Here is a 19,026-nt window from a genome sequence, read left to right on the forward strand (position 1 = left end):
ACAAAAGACTTTAATGCCTATCAGCACTCTACAGGTATACCTCAGTGTATTTTGCACTTTATTTTATTGTTGATTTTACAAACTGAAGGTCTGTGGCAGCATTACCTCCAGCAAGTCTACTGTTGCCATTTTTCTAACTCCATGTGTTTCCTCTGTATCATGTTCTGGCAAATTTTGCAATATTTCAAACTTTTCATTGTTATTCTATCTGCTGTGGTAATCTGTGATCATAGTCTTACATGGAATACTGAAATTGCTTTGGAGCAGCAGCATCAACTGTACCCATACAAGACAGCAAACTTAGTTAATGTGTGCGTTCTGGCAGTTCCACCATTTGCCTATTTCTGTCAGCTTTTCTTTGGGCCTCCTGTTCCCAGAGACACAATATTCAAATTAGTCCAATTAATAATTCTATAATAGTCTCTTAGTGTTGAAGCTAAAGGAACTGCTTTACATCATTTATTCTAAAATCAAAAAGCTAGAAATGGTTAAAATTAGTGAGGAAGGCATATTAAAACTAGACCTCTTGTGCCAGGTAGCCAAGGCATGAGTGCAAGGGAAAAGTCTGTGAAGGAAATTACAGGTACTGCTCCAGTGAACAAGAGAATGGTAAGAAAACCAAAGAGCCTTACTGCTGATATGGAACAGGTTTTTATACTCTGGATGGAAGATCAGATTAGCTGCAACATTCTCTTAAGTCAAAGACTGCTGCAGGCAAAGATCAGCGCAGATCAATTCAATCAAGGCTGAGAGAGATGACCAAGGTGCAGAAGAGAAGTCTGAAGCTAAGAGAAACTGATTTATGAGATTTACAGAAAGAAGTCTCCATAACACAAAAGTATGAAGTGAGGCATCAAATCCTATGGCAGAAGCTATGCAGTTTATCTAAAGACCTAGCTAAGCTCATCAATGAAGGTGGCTACACTAAGTAATGGAAGAAGGTATCGTTTAAGACCTTTGTACCCTGTGAGAAAAAGCCAAAGCTTCAAAGGATGGACCAATTCTCTTGCTAGGGGCTACTGCAAGTAGTGACTTGAAGCTACTGCTCATTTACCATAAGAAAAATGCCAGGACTTTGGAAAGAACTGTGCCAAATCTACCCTGCTTATTCATTATAATACTTTCATCCCTGCCTCTTACATGAGATAAAGAGATGAAGTTACAAGCCTGACCCCAGTTGTTGAGGCACTGGAGAATAGACCATGGAATATATGTTCTCTTTCTCTGGCTTTCTCTCTTTCCTCCTTCTCTCATTTTCTTATCCTCTTCCTATATCTCTAGCTTTCAAATAAACAGAACAAAACCCCCAAATAGCAGACACATTCATAAAGTATATATCTTTTATATTAAAAATTGATGGATCCTGTTATTTTTCTTACTCTTTTTTTGCTTTCTTTTTAAGCTGGGAGGAAGACACAGATGCCTCGTGTATCATGTTCTGTTATACATGTACCAACATTGTGTGAACTAACAGCAGAGAGCCATGGTTCACTTTGCTGATCACTTTGGTTGGCCAGAATTTGATTTGCTAGCAAATTTCACATTACATTTTTGGTATAAAATGACCTTCATCCACTGAGATCTAGTCCAATAAGGTAACTTCAATAGCAAATAACTGGCAATTGATGATTTTGGTGTAGACTAAGGCCTCTCAGGTTTTTCAGTTACCACTGAGTTTCAAATCATTGAATGCTGAGAGCATTTCTTGAAAAAAACATGCTAATGGAAATATTTTCTTTGCTATTAATCTCCCTAATAAAGGAAATGAGAGACACAGCAACAGGCAAAAATTCATATATCATGTCCAACCAAATCACAATGATATAAAATGTAAATATGGGCATTTGTAAATCACTTTCATTGTGCCAGTCACAGAACCCAGATTATGTCGGTCTTTACAAGAAGAGAACTGAACATGCTTTTGACTGGTTGCTTTCCAAGGAAGTTAACTCAAAGTTCAGACTTCATGTGCCAGAAATGCAGAAAGACAGAAGTCAGGCAATCAGAATTAGGACAGCTAAGGGAGCATACTGGAAAGTTACACTGCCCAGCCGGGAATTTTCCTAGACTGGAGCATCTATTCCTAATGCTTAAGAAAAACAAAATATGGAAAATGTAGTGTGGGGGAAGAGGGCTCTAGGCAGTGACAGGGAGGTGGTGAGTTTGGGAATTTAAGATCAAAGATGATCTGACTGAAGCTATAAATTAGACTTGGATCTCAAGTTCCTTGTCATTAACAGTCATTAGACAATGTCATCAGACAATATCATCCCTGTTATCAGGCAAACGGGCGAGTACAGGGCAGGGCTAAGAGCCTAGGCTGTACCGTCTCAGAAATCACTGCACTGAGCCCTGTCTTTCTCCAGGGCCATTGACTGGGTCTCAACTTCTGTAATTTTGGGATAATGACACTGACCTTTAAGGATGGCAGGGATTAAATGCTCAGTTATCATCACACTAGCCAGTGTGACCATCCCCAAACAACTCCTGTTTCTACTCCATTTAAAACTCAACTATGGAGTCCCTTTTACATGGATAAACTGTTAAGCACTTTAGCATGGCTTTCAAAGCGTTTTGGCCCTGACTTCTCTCTCAAGTCTCATCCACCATGACCCTTCAAGCACACAAAACCAATCTCAGTTCCTCAATGCCTCCCTGCTCGCTCAGTGTAGCCTGAAGCACACAGCTCCGTCTCTACTTCACCACAAAACTCTTGCCAGGCTCTGGGCTCAGCTTGGGAATCTGGAATAGGAAGCTTTGCATTTTTACTTTTCTGTGTGTATGAACCCATATCTGCAAATGCAGGCATCCTATAATTTCATGTGCGTTTATTTCTATGATGCTGAGAATCTAAAATCTAAAATTAGTTTCATATGTTTTGCATACCAACACAATGTGCCTACCTAGTTAACAAGGACCAATAATATCAACCAATTTACTGTCTTCTTGGGAGAAATTTTTAAAAATACAGCAGTTTTAAAAATACAGCATCTGTTGGGAAATGACTATGTTATTATTCACATATTTTTATTACTAAATATTCCATAGTTTGATATAGAACAGACCTAATCATATAAGAGAATCAGACTAAGCAGAGCCATTTTGCCACAAATCAGGTCAAGATAGGAAGACCTCCTATCAATCAGCAGTAGATGATGTTGAAAAGCACATCCCAGCGGAAGGAGGCAAAAGGACACACTGGGGCTGCCGTTGATCTGCATGCTGTCCACGGTGTGACCACTGAATAGCATAACAGCAACCAGAGGATTCCTCTTACCTCGGCATCAAAACGTGGATCCTGGTAGGCATCACTGATGTTCACTGGAAGGCCTGTTGAAGCAACCAACTCCGCAATGCTGTTATTGATTAGCCAGTCAGAGTATGATGATTTCTCCAGGCTTTCTTTGAAGCTATTAGAGAAACAATAGCAAGCGGGAAGAAAAGAGAAAGGATGCTTACTTGAAAACAAACCCAGTGAAAGTACACTAGTAGCAGGATTATCTATCCTTATTAAGAAGGGATAATATTAGTCACAGAGCAATAATGATGAATTATCAGTAGCCACATCAAAATGACTTACCTGCTTTAATGTGAAATTATAAAGTTCCTGGATATAAACCATAGATTCTGTATGATACAGAGGAAAATTGTACCAAAAACAGGATGGAAGTAACTAGCATGGAGTGGCCACCAGATACACAAACAAGTGGGGGACATGGGCATCATTTGCCATCATTAATAAACCAGATGTAATTATTCCTGGTCTGTGTCATGTGTATATTCGTGACATTATTGATTCCTTACTGCACATCATACATTAATGGTACTTAAACTTAGTTTCGATGGAATCTGGTTACAAAAATAAAAGCTTTGATAAAAAAAATAGTTGAGTCTTGTACTTCTTACATGGAGCCCAAATCGAAGAATTAAAAAGGCCAAACACTTTTAAAAATGAATCTTTGTTTTCTAAAATGAACAAAGAACAAAAAAGTCTCTTGCCTACCTGTTGGCTGTTATACACTTGACAGAAATGAAATGTAACATTCTGTTTCAATTAAAGCAAATTACAGAAACATGATATTGTACCTATTGTGACTATCTCATCTAATGGAGTCATTTGCAATTATATAAAAGTGTGGAATAAATTTAGACATTTCTTGCAAGAATTCATTGACCTGCTAGTTCATTCTATGCCATCAATATACTTTATTCCACACCATCATCCTCAGAGTGTCCTGTGATCACACAGATCGGAGAGTTTGACCCAGTTTGAGCTGAGAGTGTAGGAAGAGCTGTCGTGGGCTCCTGCAGAGGCCTGTGCGGAGCAAGAATCTATACAAGAGTGGGTTAGAGGGTAAAATAGTAAAAATAGTAGGGCAAAGGGACCATGTAAGAAGTCAGTTTTTGGAACAAATGTCAAAATCTTGGAGTCTTTCAGGAAAGTCAAGAATTCAGCAAGGAGACACTGGAGGGGTAACAGCAAGAACAAGATACAGGCATAGCAGCACGCACAGAGTGTCCTTGGCACAATTCATCATATAGTGGTGATACCTGAGGAGGTCAGGACTAAGTTACGGAGACCTTAGCACAGGCTTTAGGGAGAGACACGACTTGATCTGTGTTTTTAGGAGGCTTAATCCAGAGCTACTGAGTGAAAAGAGCAGACCAGGAGAGGCTAAAGGTGGGCAAGAGATTCTAGCAGATGATAGCAGTCAAGTAGGGAGATGGTGGTGATGACTCATGAGGTGCTTCACAGGATTTGGAGACTGGACGCTGATGCCTGATTTTTGATCATGAGAATGTGCAAACTACTAGCAGAAGTGAACTTTTTAAAAAAGAGTAGAGAGTTGCAGAAAAATGACAGACACTGTGCCTGGGATGTGATCGATGCTGAAAATTCTAGGAATAGAAACTACATCAGCCTTCAAGACTGAAAGTACAGACACAGATCTGAGATTGTCCTTTTGTAGAGAAAGTGGATGAGATCACTCAAGGAGAAAATATACAGAGAAATGTATGTCTAGGAGAGGGAAGAATCAGGTGAGGAAGAAGGAAGAAAGAAACAGAAAGCTTAAAGTTACCATCATCCACTGTGAACTAAGGGTCAGATGCTTTGCATAACTATTTTGCTTTGTTCTCACATAAATCCTTTGAGTTGGGGGTAATTCTCTACATTTTTGTATCCAAAAGCTGAGATGCAGAGATGCATAATAACATTCCTATGTACATCTGTGGTTTGCATCTACATCTGGCTCCAAAATCTTAGATGATTCTATTTTTTCATTGCTTTTTAGAAGGAGTTAACGAGTAGGGATAGAGCAAAAATTGTGGATCGTCACACAGACAAAAGAAGGGAGAGGCAGTCAACAGGAAGATGCTGAGGAAAATAAGGGCTCCCGTGAACAGAAGAAGAGAGATCTAGATTTGATCACTGGAGAGAGAACTTCAGTCTCTGCTTGCAAAATTCCAAAGAAAACACAATGACAAAGCACCTACCGAATTAGTGTTTCTGAAAGACACATTTTAAATCTAAAACGGGCTTAGAGTCTGCTTCAGTTCAGGGATGCCTGAAACCATTCTGAAATTGATGAACGATGTAGAACAAACTGTTGAAGAGATTTCTGGAAAGAATAAACCATGGTCTTTGCTTCCAGGGAGACTGTGACCTGACTGGGGAGATGAGAAGTAACACTGACATTTAAATAACACAAGATTAAAAATCACTTGCTTGAATTTGAAATGAAAAATTTGTGAGGTGGTTATGTCCACAAGGTGGCAAATACTTGTACCCACCATGACAACTGAAGTCCAGAGAGGGAGAAACAACTTTAGGAGCTGCAATCCAGCTTAGGTGCTGGAGAAAAGATTTGAAACTAACAGCTGCCAACAGTGCAGCAAGATTTTCTGAACACAACCTGTGCATTTTTTTAGTTTAGTGTGGCACAGGTACAAAAACTAAGGCCTGTGTGAGGGACAGGAAATTTGATTTGTCTTCATATTTACATTACTGTGATAGTCTGTTTGGCCTGCTTTAGTAAAACATTATAAACTGGATGGCTTATAAACAATAAACATTTATAGCACACAGTTCCTGAGGCTACAAAGATAAAAATCAAAGTGCTGGGCAATCTGTTGTCAGGTGCCTTCTTGCTGTAAACTTACGTAGCAAAAGGGGTGAGGGATCTCTCTGCATTCTTTTTCAGGGGCACTAGACCCATTCTGGAAGGCTCCGCTGTTAAGTTCTGATCACTTCTCAAAAGACTCCACTTCCAAATACCCTCATGTTTAGACATAAGGTGTCCAAAGCTGCCTTTTTCGTGGGCACAAGAACATTCAGTCCACAGAAATAACAATATGGCTCTTGTGCCAGTCTAACTTTCTGAAAGCCAATGTTCTGTGGTGACACAAAATCATAAAACTGAGCAACAGTTTTTAAAATATTGCTTATGAGGTAGGTATTTGAACAAGAAGTTAAGATTATGGTTGGGAAGCCCACACTTCCTATGTTGGAGGATTTGAGCTATTTCTTGGTTCCATATCAAAATTTTGGCTTGCTACCAGTGTTACTTTAAACCCTGGGGAGGAGGCAGGTGATGGCTCAGTTGAATTACTGCTGCCAATAGGGAAGAGAGTCAGTGGACAGCACTCTGTTTCTCCATTATTTCCACCTCTTTCCCTTCCCCTCCTTCCCTCTAAAACAATGACCAAAAAAAGACGATCCAGGCGGGGGCCCAAGCAGCTTGGCCCCGGGCCGCCATGCGGCCCGGGTGCGAGGGTCCCTGCCACGATTCCAGCCTAACACAGCCAAGCTTTCCACCACCTGCGCAGGTACATGGGGTGCGAGGCTCTCGGGCAGCTTTCCAATTTGCCGGGGTCCTGGTCTGATGGCCTCCTTCTGGGCGGGAAGGTTGTCCCAGGACCCTGAGAAGCGGGTTGGGAACGCCTCTGAGCCGCCACGCCAGGGGCTGGAGTGAGTGGGGGAGGAGCTAGCTAGCACGATCCAGGCGGGGGCCCAAGCAGCTTGGCCCCGGGCCGCCATGCGGCCCGGGTGCGAGGGTCCCTGCCACGATTCCAGCCTAACACAGCCAAGCTTTCCACCACCTGCGCAGGTACATGGGGTGCGAGGCTCTCGGGCAGCTTTCCAATTTGCCGGGGTCCTGGTCTGATGGCCTCCTTCTGGGCGGGAAGGTTGTCCCAGGACCCTGAGAAGCGGGTTGGGAACGCCTCTGAGCCGCCATGCCAGGGGCTGGAGTGAGTGGGGGAGGAGCTAGCTAGCACGATCCAGGCGGGGGCCCAAGCAGCTTGGCCCCGGGCCGCCATGCGGCCCGGGTGCGAGGGTCCCTGCCACGATTCCAGCCTAACACAGCCAAGCTTTCCACCACCTGCGCAGGTACATGGGGTGCGAGGCTCTCGGGCAGCTTTCCAATTTGCCGGGGTCCTGGTCTGATGGCCTCCTTCTGGGCGGGAAGGTTGTCCCAGGACCCTGAGAAGCGGGTTGGGAACGCCTCTGAGCCGCCATGCCAGGGGCTGGAGTGAGTGGGGGAGGAGCTAGCTAGCACGATCCAGGCGGGGGCCCAAGCAGCTTGGCCCCGGGCCGCCATGCGGCCCGGGTGCGAGGGTCCCTGCCACGATTCCAGCCTAACACAGCCAAGCTTTCCACCACCTGCGCAGGTACATGGGGTGCGAGGCTCTCGGGCAGCTTTCCAATTTGCCGGGGTCCTGGTCTGATGGCCTCCTTCTGGGCGGGAAGGTTGTCCCAGGACCCTGAGAAGCGGGTTGGGAACGCCTCTGAGCCGCCATGCCAGGGGCTGGAGTGAGTGGGGGAGGAGCTAGCTAGCACGATCCAGGCGGGGGCCCAAGCAGCTTGGCCCCGGGCCGCCATGCGGCCCGGGTGCGAGGGTCCCTGCCACGATTCCAGCCTAACACAGCCAAGCTTTCCACCACCTGCGCAGGTACATGGGGTGCGAGGCTCTCGGGCAGCTTTCCAATTTGCCGGGGTCCTGGTCTGATGGCCTCCTTCTGGGCGGGAAGGTTGTCCCAGGACCCTGAGAAGCGGGTTGGGAACGCCTCTGAGCCGCCATGCCAGGGGCTGGAGTGAGTGGGGGAGGAGCTAGCTAGCACGATCCAGGCGGGGGCCCAAGCAGCTTGGCCCCGGGCCGCCATGCGGCCCGGGTGCGAGGGTCCCTGCCACGATTCCAGCCTAACACAGCCAAGCTTTCCACCACCTGCGCAGGTACATGGGGTGCGAGGCTCTCGGGCAGCTTTCCAATTTGCCGGGGTCCTGGTCTGATGGCCTCCTTCTGGGCGGGAAGGTTGTCCCAGGACCCTGAGAAGCGGGTTGGGAACGCCTCTGAGCCGCCATGCCAGGGGCTGGAGTGAGTGGGGGAGGAGCTAGCTAGCACGATCCAGGCGGGGGCCCAAGCAGCTTGGCCCCGGGCCACCATGCGGCCCGGGTGCGAGGGTCCCTGCCACGATTCCAGCCTAACACAGCCAAGCTTTCCACCACCTGCGCAGGTACATGGGGTGCGAGGCTCTCGGGCAGCTTTCCAATTTGCCGGGGTCCTGGTCTGATGGCCTCCTTCTGGGCGGGAAGGTTGTCCCAGGACCCTGAGAAGCGGGTTGGGAACGCCTCTGAGCCGCCATGCCAGGGGCTGGAGTGAGTGGGGGAGGAGCTAGCTAGCACGATCCAGGCGGGGGCCCAAGCAGCTTGGCCCCGGGCCGCCATGCGGCCCGGGTGCGAGGGTCCCTGCCACGATTCCAGCCTAACACAGCCAAGCTTTCCACCACCTGCGCAGGTACATGGGGTGCGAGGCTCTCGGGCAGCTTTCCAATTTGCCGGGGTCCTGGTCTGATGGCCTCCTTCTGGGCGGGAAGGTTGTCCCAGGACCCTGAGAAGCGGGTTGGGAACGCCTCTGAGCCGCCACGCCAGGGGCTGGAGTGAGTGGGGGAGGAGCTAGCTAGCACGATCCAGGCGGGGGCCCAAGCAGCTTGGCCCCGGGCCGCCATGCGGCCCGGGTGCGAGGGTCCCTGCCACGATTCCAGCCTAACACAGCCAAGCTTTCCACCACCTGCGCAGGTACATGGGGTGCGAGGCTCTCGGGCAGCTTTCCAATTTGCCGGGGTCCTGGTCTGATGGCCTCCTTCTGGGCGGGAAGGTTGTCCCAGGACCCTGAGAAGCGGGTTGGGAACGCCTCTGAGCCGCCATGCCAGGGGCTGGAGTGAGTGGGGGAGGAGCTAGCTAGCACGATCCAGGCGGGGGCCCAAGCAGCTTGGCCCCGGGCCGCCATGCGGCCCGGGTGCGAGGGTCCCTGCCACGATTCCAGCCTAACACAGCCAAGCTTTCCACCACCTGCGCAGGTACATGGGGTGCGAGGCTCTCGGGCAGCTTTCCAATTTGCCGGGGTCCTGGTCTGATGGCCTCCTTCTGGGCGGGAAGGTTGTCCCAGGACCCTGAGAAGCGGGTTGGGAACGCCTCTGAGCCGCCATGCCAGGGGCTGGAGTGAGTGGGGGAGGAGCTAGCTAGCACGATCCAGGCGGGGGCCCAAGCAGCTTGGCCCCGGGCCGCCATGCGGCCCGGGTGCGAGGGTCCCTGCCACGATTCCAGCCTAACACAGCCAAGCTTTCCACCACCTGCGCAGGTACATGGGGTGCGAGGCTCTCGGGCAGCTTTCCAATTTGCCGGGGTCCTGGTCTGATGGCCTCCTTCTGGGCGGGAAGGTTGTCCCAGGACCCTGAGAAGCGGGTTGGGAACGCCTCTGAGCCGCCATGCCAGGGGCTGGAGTGAGTGGGGGAGGAGCTAGCTAGCACGATCCAGGCGGGGGCCCAAGCAGCTTGGCCCCGGGCCGCCATGCGGCCCGGGTGCGAGGGTCCCTGCCACGATTCCAGCCTAACACAGCCAAGCTTTCCACCACCTGCGCAGGTACATGGGGTGCGAGGCTCTCGGGCAGCTTTCCAATTTGCCGGGGTCCTGGTCTGATGGCCTCCTTCTGGGCGGGAAGGTTGTCCCAGGACCCTGAGAAGCGGGTTGGGAACGCCTCTGAGCCGCCATGCCAGGGGCTGGAGTGAGTGGGGGAGGAGCTAGCTAGCACGATCCAGGCGGGGGCCCAAGCAGCTTGGCCCCGGGCCGCCATGCGGCCCGGGTGCGAGGGTCCCTGCCACGATTCCAGCCTAACACAGCCAAGCTTTCCACCACCTGCGCAGGTACATGGGGTGCGAGGCTCTCGGGCAGCTTTCCAATTTGCCGGGGTCCTGGTCTGATGGCCTCCTTCTGGGCGGGAAGGTTGTCCCAGGACCCTGAGAAGCGGGTTGGGAACGCCTCTGAGCCGCCATGCCAGGGGCTGGAGTGAGTGGGGGAGGAGCTAGCTAGCACGATCCAGGCGGGGGCCCAAGCAGCTTGGCCCCGGGCCACCATGCGGCCCGGGTGCGAGGGTCCCTGCCACGATTCCAGCCTAACACAGCCAAGCTTTCCACCACCTGCGCAGGTACATGGGGTGCGAGGCTCTCGGGCAGCTTTCCAATTTGCCGGGGTCCTGGTCTGATGGCCTCCTTCTGGGCGGGAAGGTTGTCCCAGGACCCTGAGAAGCGGGTTGGGAACGCCTCTGAGCCGCCATGCCAGGGGCTGGAGTGAGTGGGGGAGGAGCTAGCTAGCACGATCCAGGCGGGGGCCCAAGCAGCTTGGCCCCGGGCCGCCATGCGGCCCGGGTGCGAGGGTCCCTGCCACGATTCCAGCCTAACACAGCCAAGCTTTCCACCACCTGCGCAGGTACATGGGGTGCGAGGCTCTCGGGCAGCTTTCCAATTTGCCGGGGTCCTGGTCTGATGGCCTCCTTCTGGGCGGGAAGGTTGTCCCAGGACCCTGAGAAGCGGGTTGGGAACGCCTCTGAGCCGCCATGCCAGGGGCTGGAGTGAGTGGGGGAGGAGCTAGCTAGCACGATCCAGGCAGGGGCCCAAGCAGCTTGGCCCCGGGCCGCCATGCGGCCCGGGTGCGAGGGTCCCTGCCACGATTCCAGCCTAACACAGCCAAGCTTTCCACCACCTGCGCAGGTACATGGGGTGCGAGGCTCTCGGGCAGCTTTCCAATTTGCCGGGGTCCTGGTCTGATGGCCTCCTTCTGGGCGGGAAGGTTGTCCCAGGACCCTGAGAAGCGGGTTGGGAACGCCTCTGAGCCGCCATGCCAGGGGCTGGAGTGAGTGGGGGAGGAGCTAGCTAGCACGATCCAGGCGGGGGCCCAAGCAGCTTGGCCCCGGGCCGCCATGCGGCCCGGGTGCGAGGGTCCCTGCCACGATTCCAGCCTAACACAGCCAAGCTTTCCACCACCTGCGCAGGTACATGGGGTGCGAGGCTCTCGGGCAGCTTTCCAATTTGCCGGGGTCCTGGTCTGATGGCCTCCTTCTGGGCGGGAAGGTTGTCCCAGGACCCTGAGAAGCGGGTTGGGAACGCCTCTGAGCCGCCATGCCAGGGGCTGGAGTGAGTGGGGGAGGAGCTAGCTAGCACGATCCAGGCGGGGGCCCAAGCAGCTTGGCCCCGGGCCGCCATGCGGCCCGGGTGCGAGGGTCCCTGCCACGATTCCAGCCTAACACAGCCAAGCTTTCCACCACCTGCGCAGGTACATGGGGTGCGAGGCTCTCGGGCAGCTTTCCAATTTGCCGGGGTCCTGGTCTGATGGCCTCCTTCTGGGCGGGAAGGTTGTCCCAGGACCCTGAGAAGCGGGTTGGGAACGCCTCTGAGCCGCCATGCCAGGGGCTGGAGTGAGTGGGGGAGGAGCTAGCTAGCACGATCCAGGCGGGGGCCCAAGCAGCTTGGCCCCGGGCCGCCATGCGGCCCGGGTGCGAGGGTCCCTGCCACGATTCCAGCCTAACACAGCCAAGCTTTCCACCACCTGCGCAGGTACATGGGGTGCGAGGCTCTCGGGCAGCTTTCCAATTTGCCGGGGTCCTGGTCTGATGGCCTCCTTCTGGGCGGGAAGGTTGTCCCAGGACCCTGAGAAGCGGGTTGGGAACGCCTCTGAGCCGCCATGCCAGGGGCTGGAGTGAGTGGGGGAGGAGCTAGCTAGCACGATCCAGGCGGGGGCCCAAGCAGCTTGGCCCCGGGCCGCCATGCGGCCCGGGTGCGAGGGTCCCTGCCACGATTCCAGCCTAACACAGCCAAGCTTTCCACCACCTGCGCAGGTACATGGGGTGCGAGGCTCTCGGGCAGCTTTCCAATTTGCCGGGGTCCTGGTCTGATGGCCTCCTTCTGGGCGGGAAGGTTGTCCCAGGACCCTGAGAAGCGGGTTGGGAACGCCTCTGAGCCGCCATGCCAGGGGCTGGAGTGAGTGGGGGAGGAGCTAGCTAGCACGATCCAGGCGGGGGCCCAAGCAGCTTGGCCCCGGGCCGCCATGCGGCCCGGGTGCGAGGGTCCCTGCCACGATTCCAGCCTAACACAGCCAAGCTTTCCACCACCTGCGCAGGTACATGGGGTGCGAGGCTCTCGGGCAGCTTTCCAATTTGCCGGGGTCCTGGTCTGATGGCCTCCTTCTGGGCGGGAAGGTTGTCCCAGGACCCTGAGAAGCGGGTTGGGAACGCCTCTGAGCCGCCATGCCAGGGGCTGGAGTGAGTGGGGGAGGAGCTAGCTAGCACGATCCAGGCGGGGGCCCAAGCAGCTTGGCCCCGGGCCGCCATGCGGCCCGGGTGCGAGGGTCCCTGCCACGATTCCAGCCTAACACAGCCAAGCTTTCCACCACCTGCGCAGGTACATGGGGTGCGAGGCTCTCGGGCAGCTTTCCAATTTGCCGGGGTCCTGGTCTGATGGCCTCCTTCTGGGCGGGAAGGTTGTCCCAGGACCCTGAGAAGCGGGTTGGGAACGCCTCTGAGCCGCCATGCCAGGGGCTGGAGTGAGTGGGGGAGGAGCTAGCTAGCACGATCCAGGCGGGGGCCCAAGCAGCTTGGCCCCGGGCCGCCATGCGGCCCGGGTGCGAGGGTCCCTGCCACGATTCCAGCCTAACACAGCCAAGCTTTCCACCACCTGCGCAGGTACATGGGGTGCGAGGCTCTCGGGCAGCTTTCCAATTTGCCGGGGTCCTGGTCTGATGGCCTCCTTCTGGGCGGGAAGGTTGTCCCAGGACCCTGAGAAGCGGGTTGGGAACGCCTCTGAGCCGCCATGCCAGGGGCTGGAGTGAGTGGGGGAGGAGCTAGCTAGCACGATCCAGGCGGGGGCCCAAGCAGCTTGGCCCCGGGCCGCCATGCGGCCCGGGTGCGAGGGTCCCTGCCACGATTCCAGCCTAACACAGCCAAGCTTTCCACCACCTGCGCAGGTACATGGGGTGCGAGGCTCTCGGGCAGCTTTCCAATTTGCCGGGGTCCTGGTCTGATGGCCTCCTTCTGGGCGGGAAGGTTGTCCCAGGACCCTGAGAAGCGGGTTGGGAACGCCTCTGAGCCGCCATGCCAGGGGCTGGAGTGAGTGGGGGAGGAGCTAGCTAGCACGATCCAGGCGGGGGCCCAAGCAGCTTGGCCCCGGGCCGCCATGCGGCCCGGGTGCGAGGGTCCCTGCCACGATTCCAGCCTAACACAGCCAAGCTTTCCACCACCTGCGCAGGTACATGGGGTGCGAGGCTCTCGGGCAGCTTTCCAATTTGCCGGGGTCCTGGTCTGATGGCCTCCTTCTGGGCGGGAAGGTTGTCCCAGGACCCTGAGAAGCGGGTTGGGAACGCCTCTGAGCCGCCATGCCAGGGGCTGGAGTGAGTGGGGGAGGAGCTAGCTAGCACGATCCAGGCGGGGGCCCAAGCAGCTTGGCCCCGGGCCGCCATGCGGCCCGGGTGCGAGGGTCCCTGCCACGATTCCAGCCTAACACAGCCAAGCTTTCCACCACCTGCGCAGGTACATGGGGTGCGAGGCTCTCGGGCAGCTTTCCAATTTGCCGGGGTCCTGGTCTGATGGCCTCCTTCTGGGCGGGAAGGTTGTCCCAGGACCCTGAGAAGCGGGTTGGGAACGCCTCTGAGCCGCCATGCCAGGGGCTGGAGTGAGTGGGGGAGGAGCTAGCTAGCACGATCCAGGCGGGGGCCCAAGCAGCTTGGCCCCGGGCCGCCATGCGGCCCGGGTGCGAGGGTCCCTGCCACGATTCCAGCCTAACACAGCCAAGCTTTCCACCACCTGCGCAGGTACATGGGGTGCGAGGCTCTCGGGCAGCTTTCCAATTTGCCGGGGTCCTGGTCTGATGGCCTCCTTCTGGGCGGGAAGGTTGTCCCAGGACCCTGAGAAGCGGGTTGGGAACGCCTCTGAGCCGCCATGCCAGGGGCTGGAGTGAGTGGGGGAGGAGCTAGCTAGCACGATCCAGGCGGGGGCCCAAGCAGCTTGGCCCCGGGCCGCCATGCGGCCCGGGTGCGAGGGTCCCTGCCACGATTCCAGCCTAACACAGCCAAGCTTTCCACCACCTGCGCAGGTACATGGGGTGCGAGGCTCTCGGGCAGCTTTCCAATTTGCCGGGGTCCTGGTCTGATGGCCTCCTTCTGGGCGGGAAGGTTGTCCCAGGACCCTGAGAAGCGGGTTGGGAACGCCTCTGAGCCGCCATGCCAGGGGCTGGAGTGAGTGGGGGAGGAGCTAGCTAGCACGATCCAGGCGGGGGCCCAAGCAGCTTGGCCCCGGGCCGCCATGCGGCCCGGGTGCGAGGGTCCCTGCCACGATTCCAGCCTAACACAGCCAAGCTTTCCACCACCTGCGCAGGTACATGGGGTGCGAGGCTCTCGGGCAGCTTTCCAATTTGCCGGGGTCCTGGTCTGATGGCCTCCTTCTGGGCGGGAAGGTTGTCCCAGGACCCTGAGAAGCGGGTTGGGAACGCCTCTGAGCCGCCATGCCAGGGGCTGGAGTGAGTGGGGGAGGAGCTAGCTAGCACGATCCAGGCGGGGGCCCAAGCAGCTTGGCCCCGGGCCGCCATGCGGCCCGGGTGCGAGGGTCCCTGCCACGATTCCAGCCTAACACAGCCAAGCTTTCCACCACCTGCGCAGGTACATGGGGTGCGAGGCTCTCGGGCAGCTTTCCAATTTGCCGGGGTCCTGGTCTGATGGCCTCCTTCTGGGCGGGAAGGTTGTCCCAGGACCCTGAGAAGCGGGTTGGGAACGCCTCTGAGCCGCCATGCCAGGGGCTGGAGTGAGTGGGGGAGGAGCTAGCTAGCACGATCCAGGCGGGGGCCCAAGCAGCTTGGCCCCGGGCCGCCATGCGGCCCGGGTGCGAGGGTCCCTGCCACGATTCCAGCCTAACACAGCCAAGCTTTCCACCACCTGCGCAGGTACATGGGGTGCGAGGCTCTCGGGCAGCTTTCCAATTTGCCGGGGTCCTGGTCTGATGGCCTCCTTCTGGGCGGGAAGGTTGTCCCAGGACCCTGAGAAGCGGGTTGGGAACGCCTCTGAGCCGCCATGCCAGGGGCTGGAGTGAGTGGGGGAGGAGCTAGCTAGCACGATCCAGGCGGGGGCCCAAGCAGCTTGGCCCCGGGCCACCATGCGGCCCGGGTGCGAGGGTCCCTGCCACGATTCCAGCCTAACACAGCCAAGCTTTCCACCACCTGCGCAGGTACATGGGGTGCGAGGCTCTCGGGCAGCTTTCCAATTTGCCGGGGTCCTGGTCTGATGGCCTCCTTCTGGGCGGGAAGGTTGTCCCAGGACCCTGAGAAGCGGGTTGGGAACGCCTCTGAGCCGCCATGCCAGGGGCTGGAGTGAGTGGGGGAGGAGCTAGCTAGCACGATCCAGGCGGGGGCCCAAGCAGCTTGGCCCCGGGCCGCCATGCGGCCCGGGTGCGAGGGTCCCTGCCACGATTCCAGCCTAACACAGCCAAGCTTTCCACCACCTGCGCAGGTACATGGGGTGCGAGGCTCTCGGGCAGCTTTCCAATTTGCCGGGGTCCTGGTCTGATGGCCTCCTTCTGGGCGGGAAGGTTGTCCCAGGACCCTGAGAAGCGGGTTGGGAACGCCTCTGAGCCGCCATGCCAGGGGCTGGAGTGAGTGGGGGAGGAGCTAGCTAGCACGATCCAGGCGGGGGCCCAAGCAGCTTGGCCCCGGGCCGCCATGCGGCCCGGGTGCGAGGGTCCCTGCCACGATTCCAGCCTAACACAGCCAAGCTTTCCACCACCTGCGCAGGTACATGGGGTGCGAGGCTCTCGGGCAGCTTTCCAATTTGCCGGGGTCCTGGTCTGATGGCCTCCTTCTGGGCGGGAAGGTTGTCCCAGGACCCTGAGAAGCGGGTTGGGAACGCCTCTGAGCCGCCATGCCAGGGGCTGGAGTGAGTGGGGGAGGAGCTAGCTAGCACGATCCAGGCGGGGGCCCAAGCAGCTTGGCCCCGGGCCGCCATGCGGCCCGGGTGCGAGGGTCCCTGCCACGATTCCAGCCTAACACAGCCAAGCTTTCCACCACCTGCGCAGGTACATGGGGTGCGAGGCTCTCGGGCAGCTTTCCAATTTGCCGGGGTCCTGGTCTGATGGCCTCCTTCTGGGCGGGAAGGTTGTCCCAGGACCCTGAGAAGCGGGTTGGGAACGCCTCTGAGCCGCCATGCCAGGGGCTGGAGTGAGTGGGGGAGGAGCTAGCTAGCACGATCCAGGCGGGGGCCCAAGCAGCTTGGCCCCGGGCCGCCATGCGGCCCGGGTGCGAGGGTCCCTGCCACGATTCCAGCCTAACACAGCCAAGCTTTCCACCACCTGCGCAGGTACATGGGGTGCGAGGCTCTCGGGCAGCTTTCCAATTTGCCGGGGTCCTGGTCTGATGGCCTCCTTCTGGGCGGGAAGGTTGTCCCAGGACCCTGAGAAGCGGGTTGGGAACGCCTCTGAGCCGCCATGCCAGGGGCTGGAGTGAGTGGGGGAGGAGCTAGCTAGCACGATCCAGGCGGGGGCCCAAGCAGCTTGGCCCCGGGCCGCCATGCGGCCCGGGTGCGAGGGTCCCTGCCACGATTCCAGCCTAACACAGCCAAGCTTTCCACCACCTGCGCAGGTACATGGGGTGCGAGGCTCTCGGGCGGCCAGTGCGCCTTTTGGCGCCAGGCTTCGCCTGCTGGCCGCCCGGCCAGGAAGTTCCTGAATTTGGTTTCTCTGATATGCTGCATGAGACGCTCCGTGCTGAACCCACAGTACTCTGAGAATATGTATTAGTCCTTAAGCTTTTCAAAGGCATTTAATCTTCCTCTGAAGAACCTGTAGTCACTTTATCGTGCCGATCGCCAACATCAGCTCACTTAAAAGGCAAAATTCCGGGCTTTTCCAGCAGGATGCCCCATTACCTGATAGGATGAGGGATCAGCAGATGGGTCACAGAAGGCATTACTATGACACTGACTGGCATTCAAGAACCATACTCGGGGCTAGAATGTGTAAGGCATACGTGGACCAATGCCCTGACACTCTGACCCGATTGGACGGTTTAGAAGGGCCGGTGGAGTCTATGCAGGAGGCATGACAGTCTATAGGACGCTCTGGGCTGACCAGAGCAACCTCTGGCATAGTTAACACTGGCTGGCAACAGGCCTGGTTGGAGAGCGTGGTGGAGGCCTTGGCTGCGTGGAGCCTACCACTAAGGGGCACAGGAACTGGAGGGAGGCTGAGTTCTGGTCGGGTCACAGTTGTAATCCCTTGGCACAAATATCAATTCGGCTTTGACGCACCATGCCGGATTAGACCACAGCACAGTTTGGTGCTCTGGAGGACCAGGATAGACGTTGGACGGGCTCGGCTAGGCCTCAACCCCATCTGAGCCATATATGAGATATGCGTGGGTATGGACGAGCCGTGGCTGGGCTGAAACTCTCAACAGCAGGAACCAGAATGGATTGAAGAGCGGAGCTGGCCGAAGGACCTGCTGGAATGTGTGAAGCCCGACACCATGAAGGAGTCGGAGGGAGGAACCTGAACAGATCCTCTGACAGGACACTGACTCTGCAAATAAACGCAAGAAGCATGGAGGTAAATAACCCAGAAGAGGCTTTGGAATGTGACTCACTGGAATACACTTGGCTCGGGTGGGGCAGACCAGGCTGAGTCAGTTCACGTCATCCACTGGCAAGCCCAAGTGCTGAAACTGTGTGGGGGCCTGGCCGTGTTTGGTTGCGATAAAAAAAAAAAAAAAAAAAAAAAAAAAACTAGTACAAAACACAAAATGCCAAGGTGAAATGGCCTGTGCTAGCAGGGAGTGCAACACCCGACCAGCACTCCTCCCACTGGTTTAGGTGAGGGACAAGAGTGTGATGGGCAGAGCCGGGGAGAGATGCGATACTCATTGGTTCCAATAGAGGTCGGGGCTCAGAAGAGAACCAACCCAGGGGTTAAAACCATCAGCTGATCGGAGTGATGGACGGTGGCGGGCACTGTGCTTACTAGTAGTACATGTAGGAGCCTGGACTGGGAATGCCTCAAAGTTTTTTTTTTAGGGGGATTCCCCTGAACAAAATGGAGGAATCAAAGCATTAATCAAAAAAAGATGGAAAATGGAGTAGATGAATCAACCACCTCAGCTTTATGCTTGCAGCGGAAAACTGGACAAGGGGAAACCCTAAGACGGACTATGTCAATCAGTGGACTCTGCACCAGCCTCATCATACCTGGACTGTTGCTGATGATATGTTGGTGCTTCTAATTGATCGAGGTGACGCTCTGCTGGCTCTGCCTACAAACCTGAGAGGGCCTCCCTAAGAGGCGGTTGAACTTGAACTGGACAAGTGGGATGCTGGACTCTGTATGGTGTAAACTTTTAATTAGGGAATCTCAACGGAACCTGAGCTGTGGTTATGCATCAAGGTGAAGGAATTCATGAGGGGGGAAGGGTTTGGGGTGAAGGGGGGGAATCCCAGTACCTATGAAATTGTGTCATGTAATGCAATGTAATTAATGAATAAATGAATATTTAAAAAAAAAAAAAAAAAAAACAATGACCAAAAAAATACTTCCTTTTTTTCCTTAAAAAAAAAAAAGCCCAAATTTTTATATTGTAATTAAGACCACAATTTGGAAATCAGACATAGTTCACTCAAATGCCCCTTTTGCTGCTTCCTATTAAAGGGATCTCAGGCAAAGTACTTGTATT

The 19,026-nt window shown here is 55.3% G+C and overlaps 1 protein-coding gene across 2 annotated transcripts in view; it reads right to left on the reverse strand.

Moving 5' to 3' along the window:
- PDE11A (phosphodiesterase 11A) overlaps positions 1-19,026 on the reverse strand; it is a 418,861-nt gene that overhangs the window by 183,188 nt on the left and 216,647 nt on the right. For both annotated transcript variants that reach the window (XM_004577021.3, XM_004577022.4), the window contains exon 6: positions 3,278-3,410. In XM_004577021.3, coding sequence (XP_004577078.2) covers positions 3,278-3,410 — 133 coding nt within the window. The remainder of the gene's footprint in view (positions 1-3,277; positions 3,411-19,026) is intronic.

The sequence above is a fragment of the Ochotona princeps genome, chromosome 5 (assembly GCF_030435755.1).
Source record: "Ochotona princeps isolate mOchPri1 chromosome 5, mOchPri1.hap1, whole genome shotgun sequence".
In the NCBI taxonomy this organism is placed as follows: domain Eukaryota; kingdom Metazoa; phylum Chordata; class Mammalia; order Lagomorpha; family Ochotonidae; genus Ochotona; species Ochotona princeps.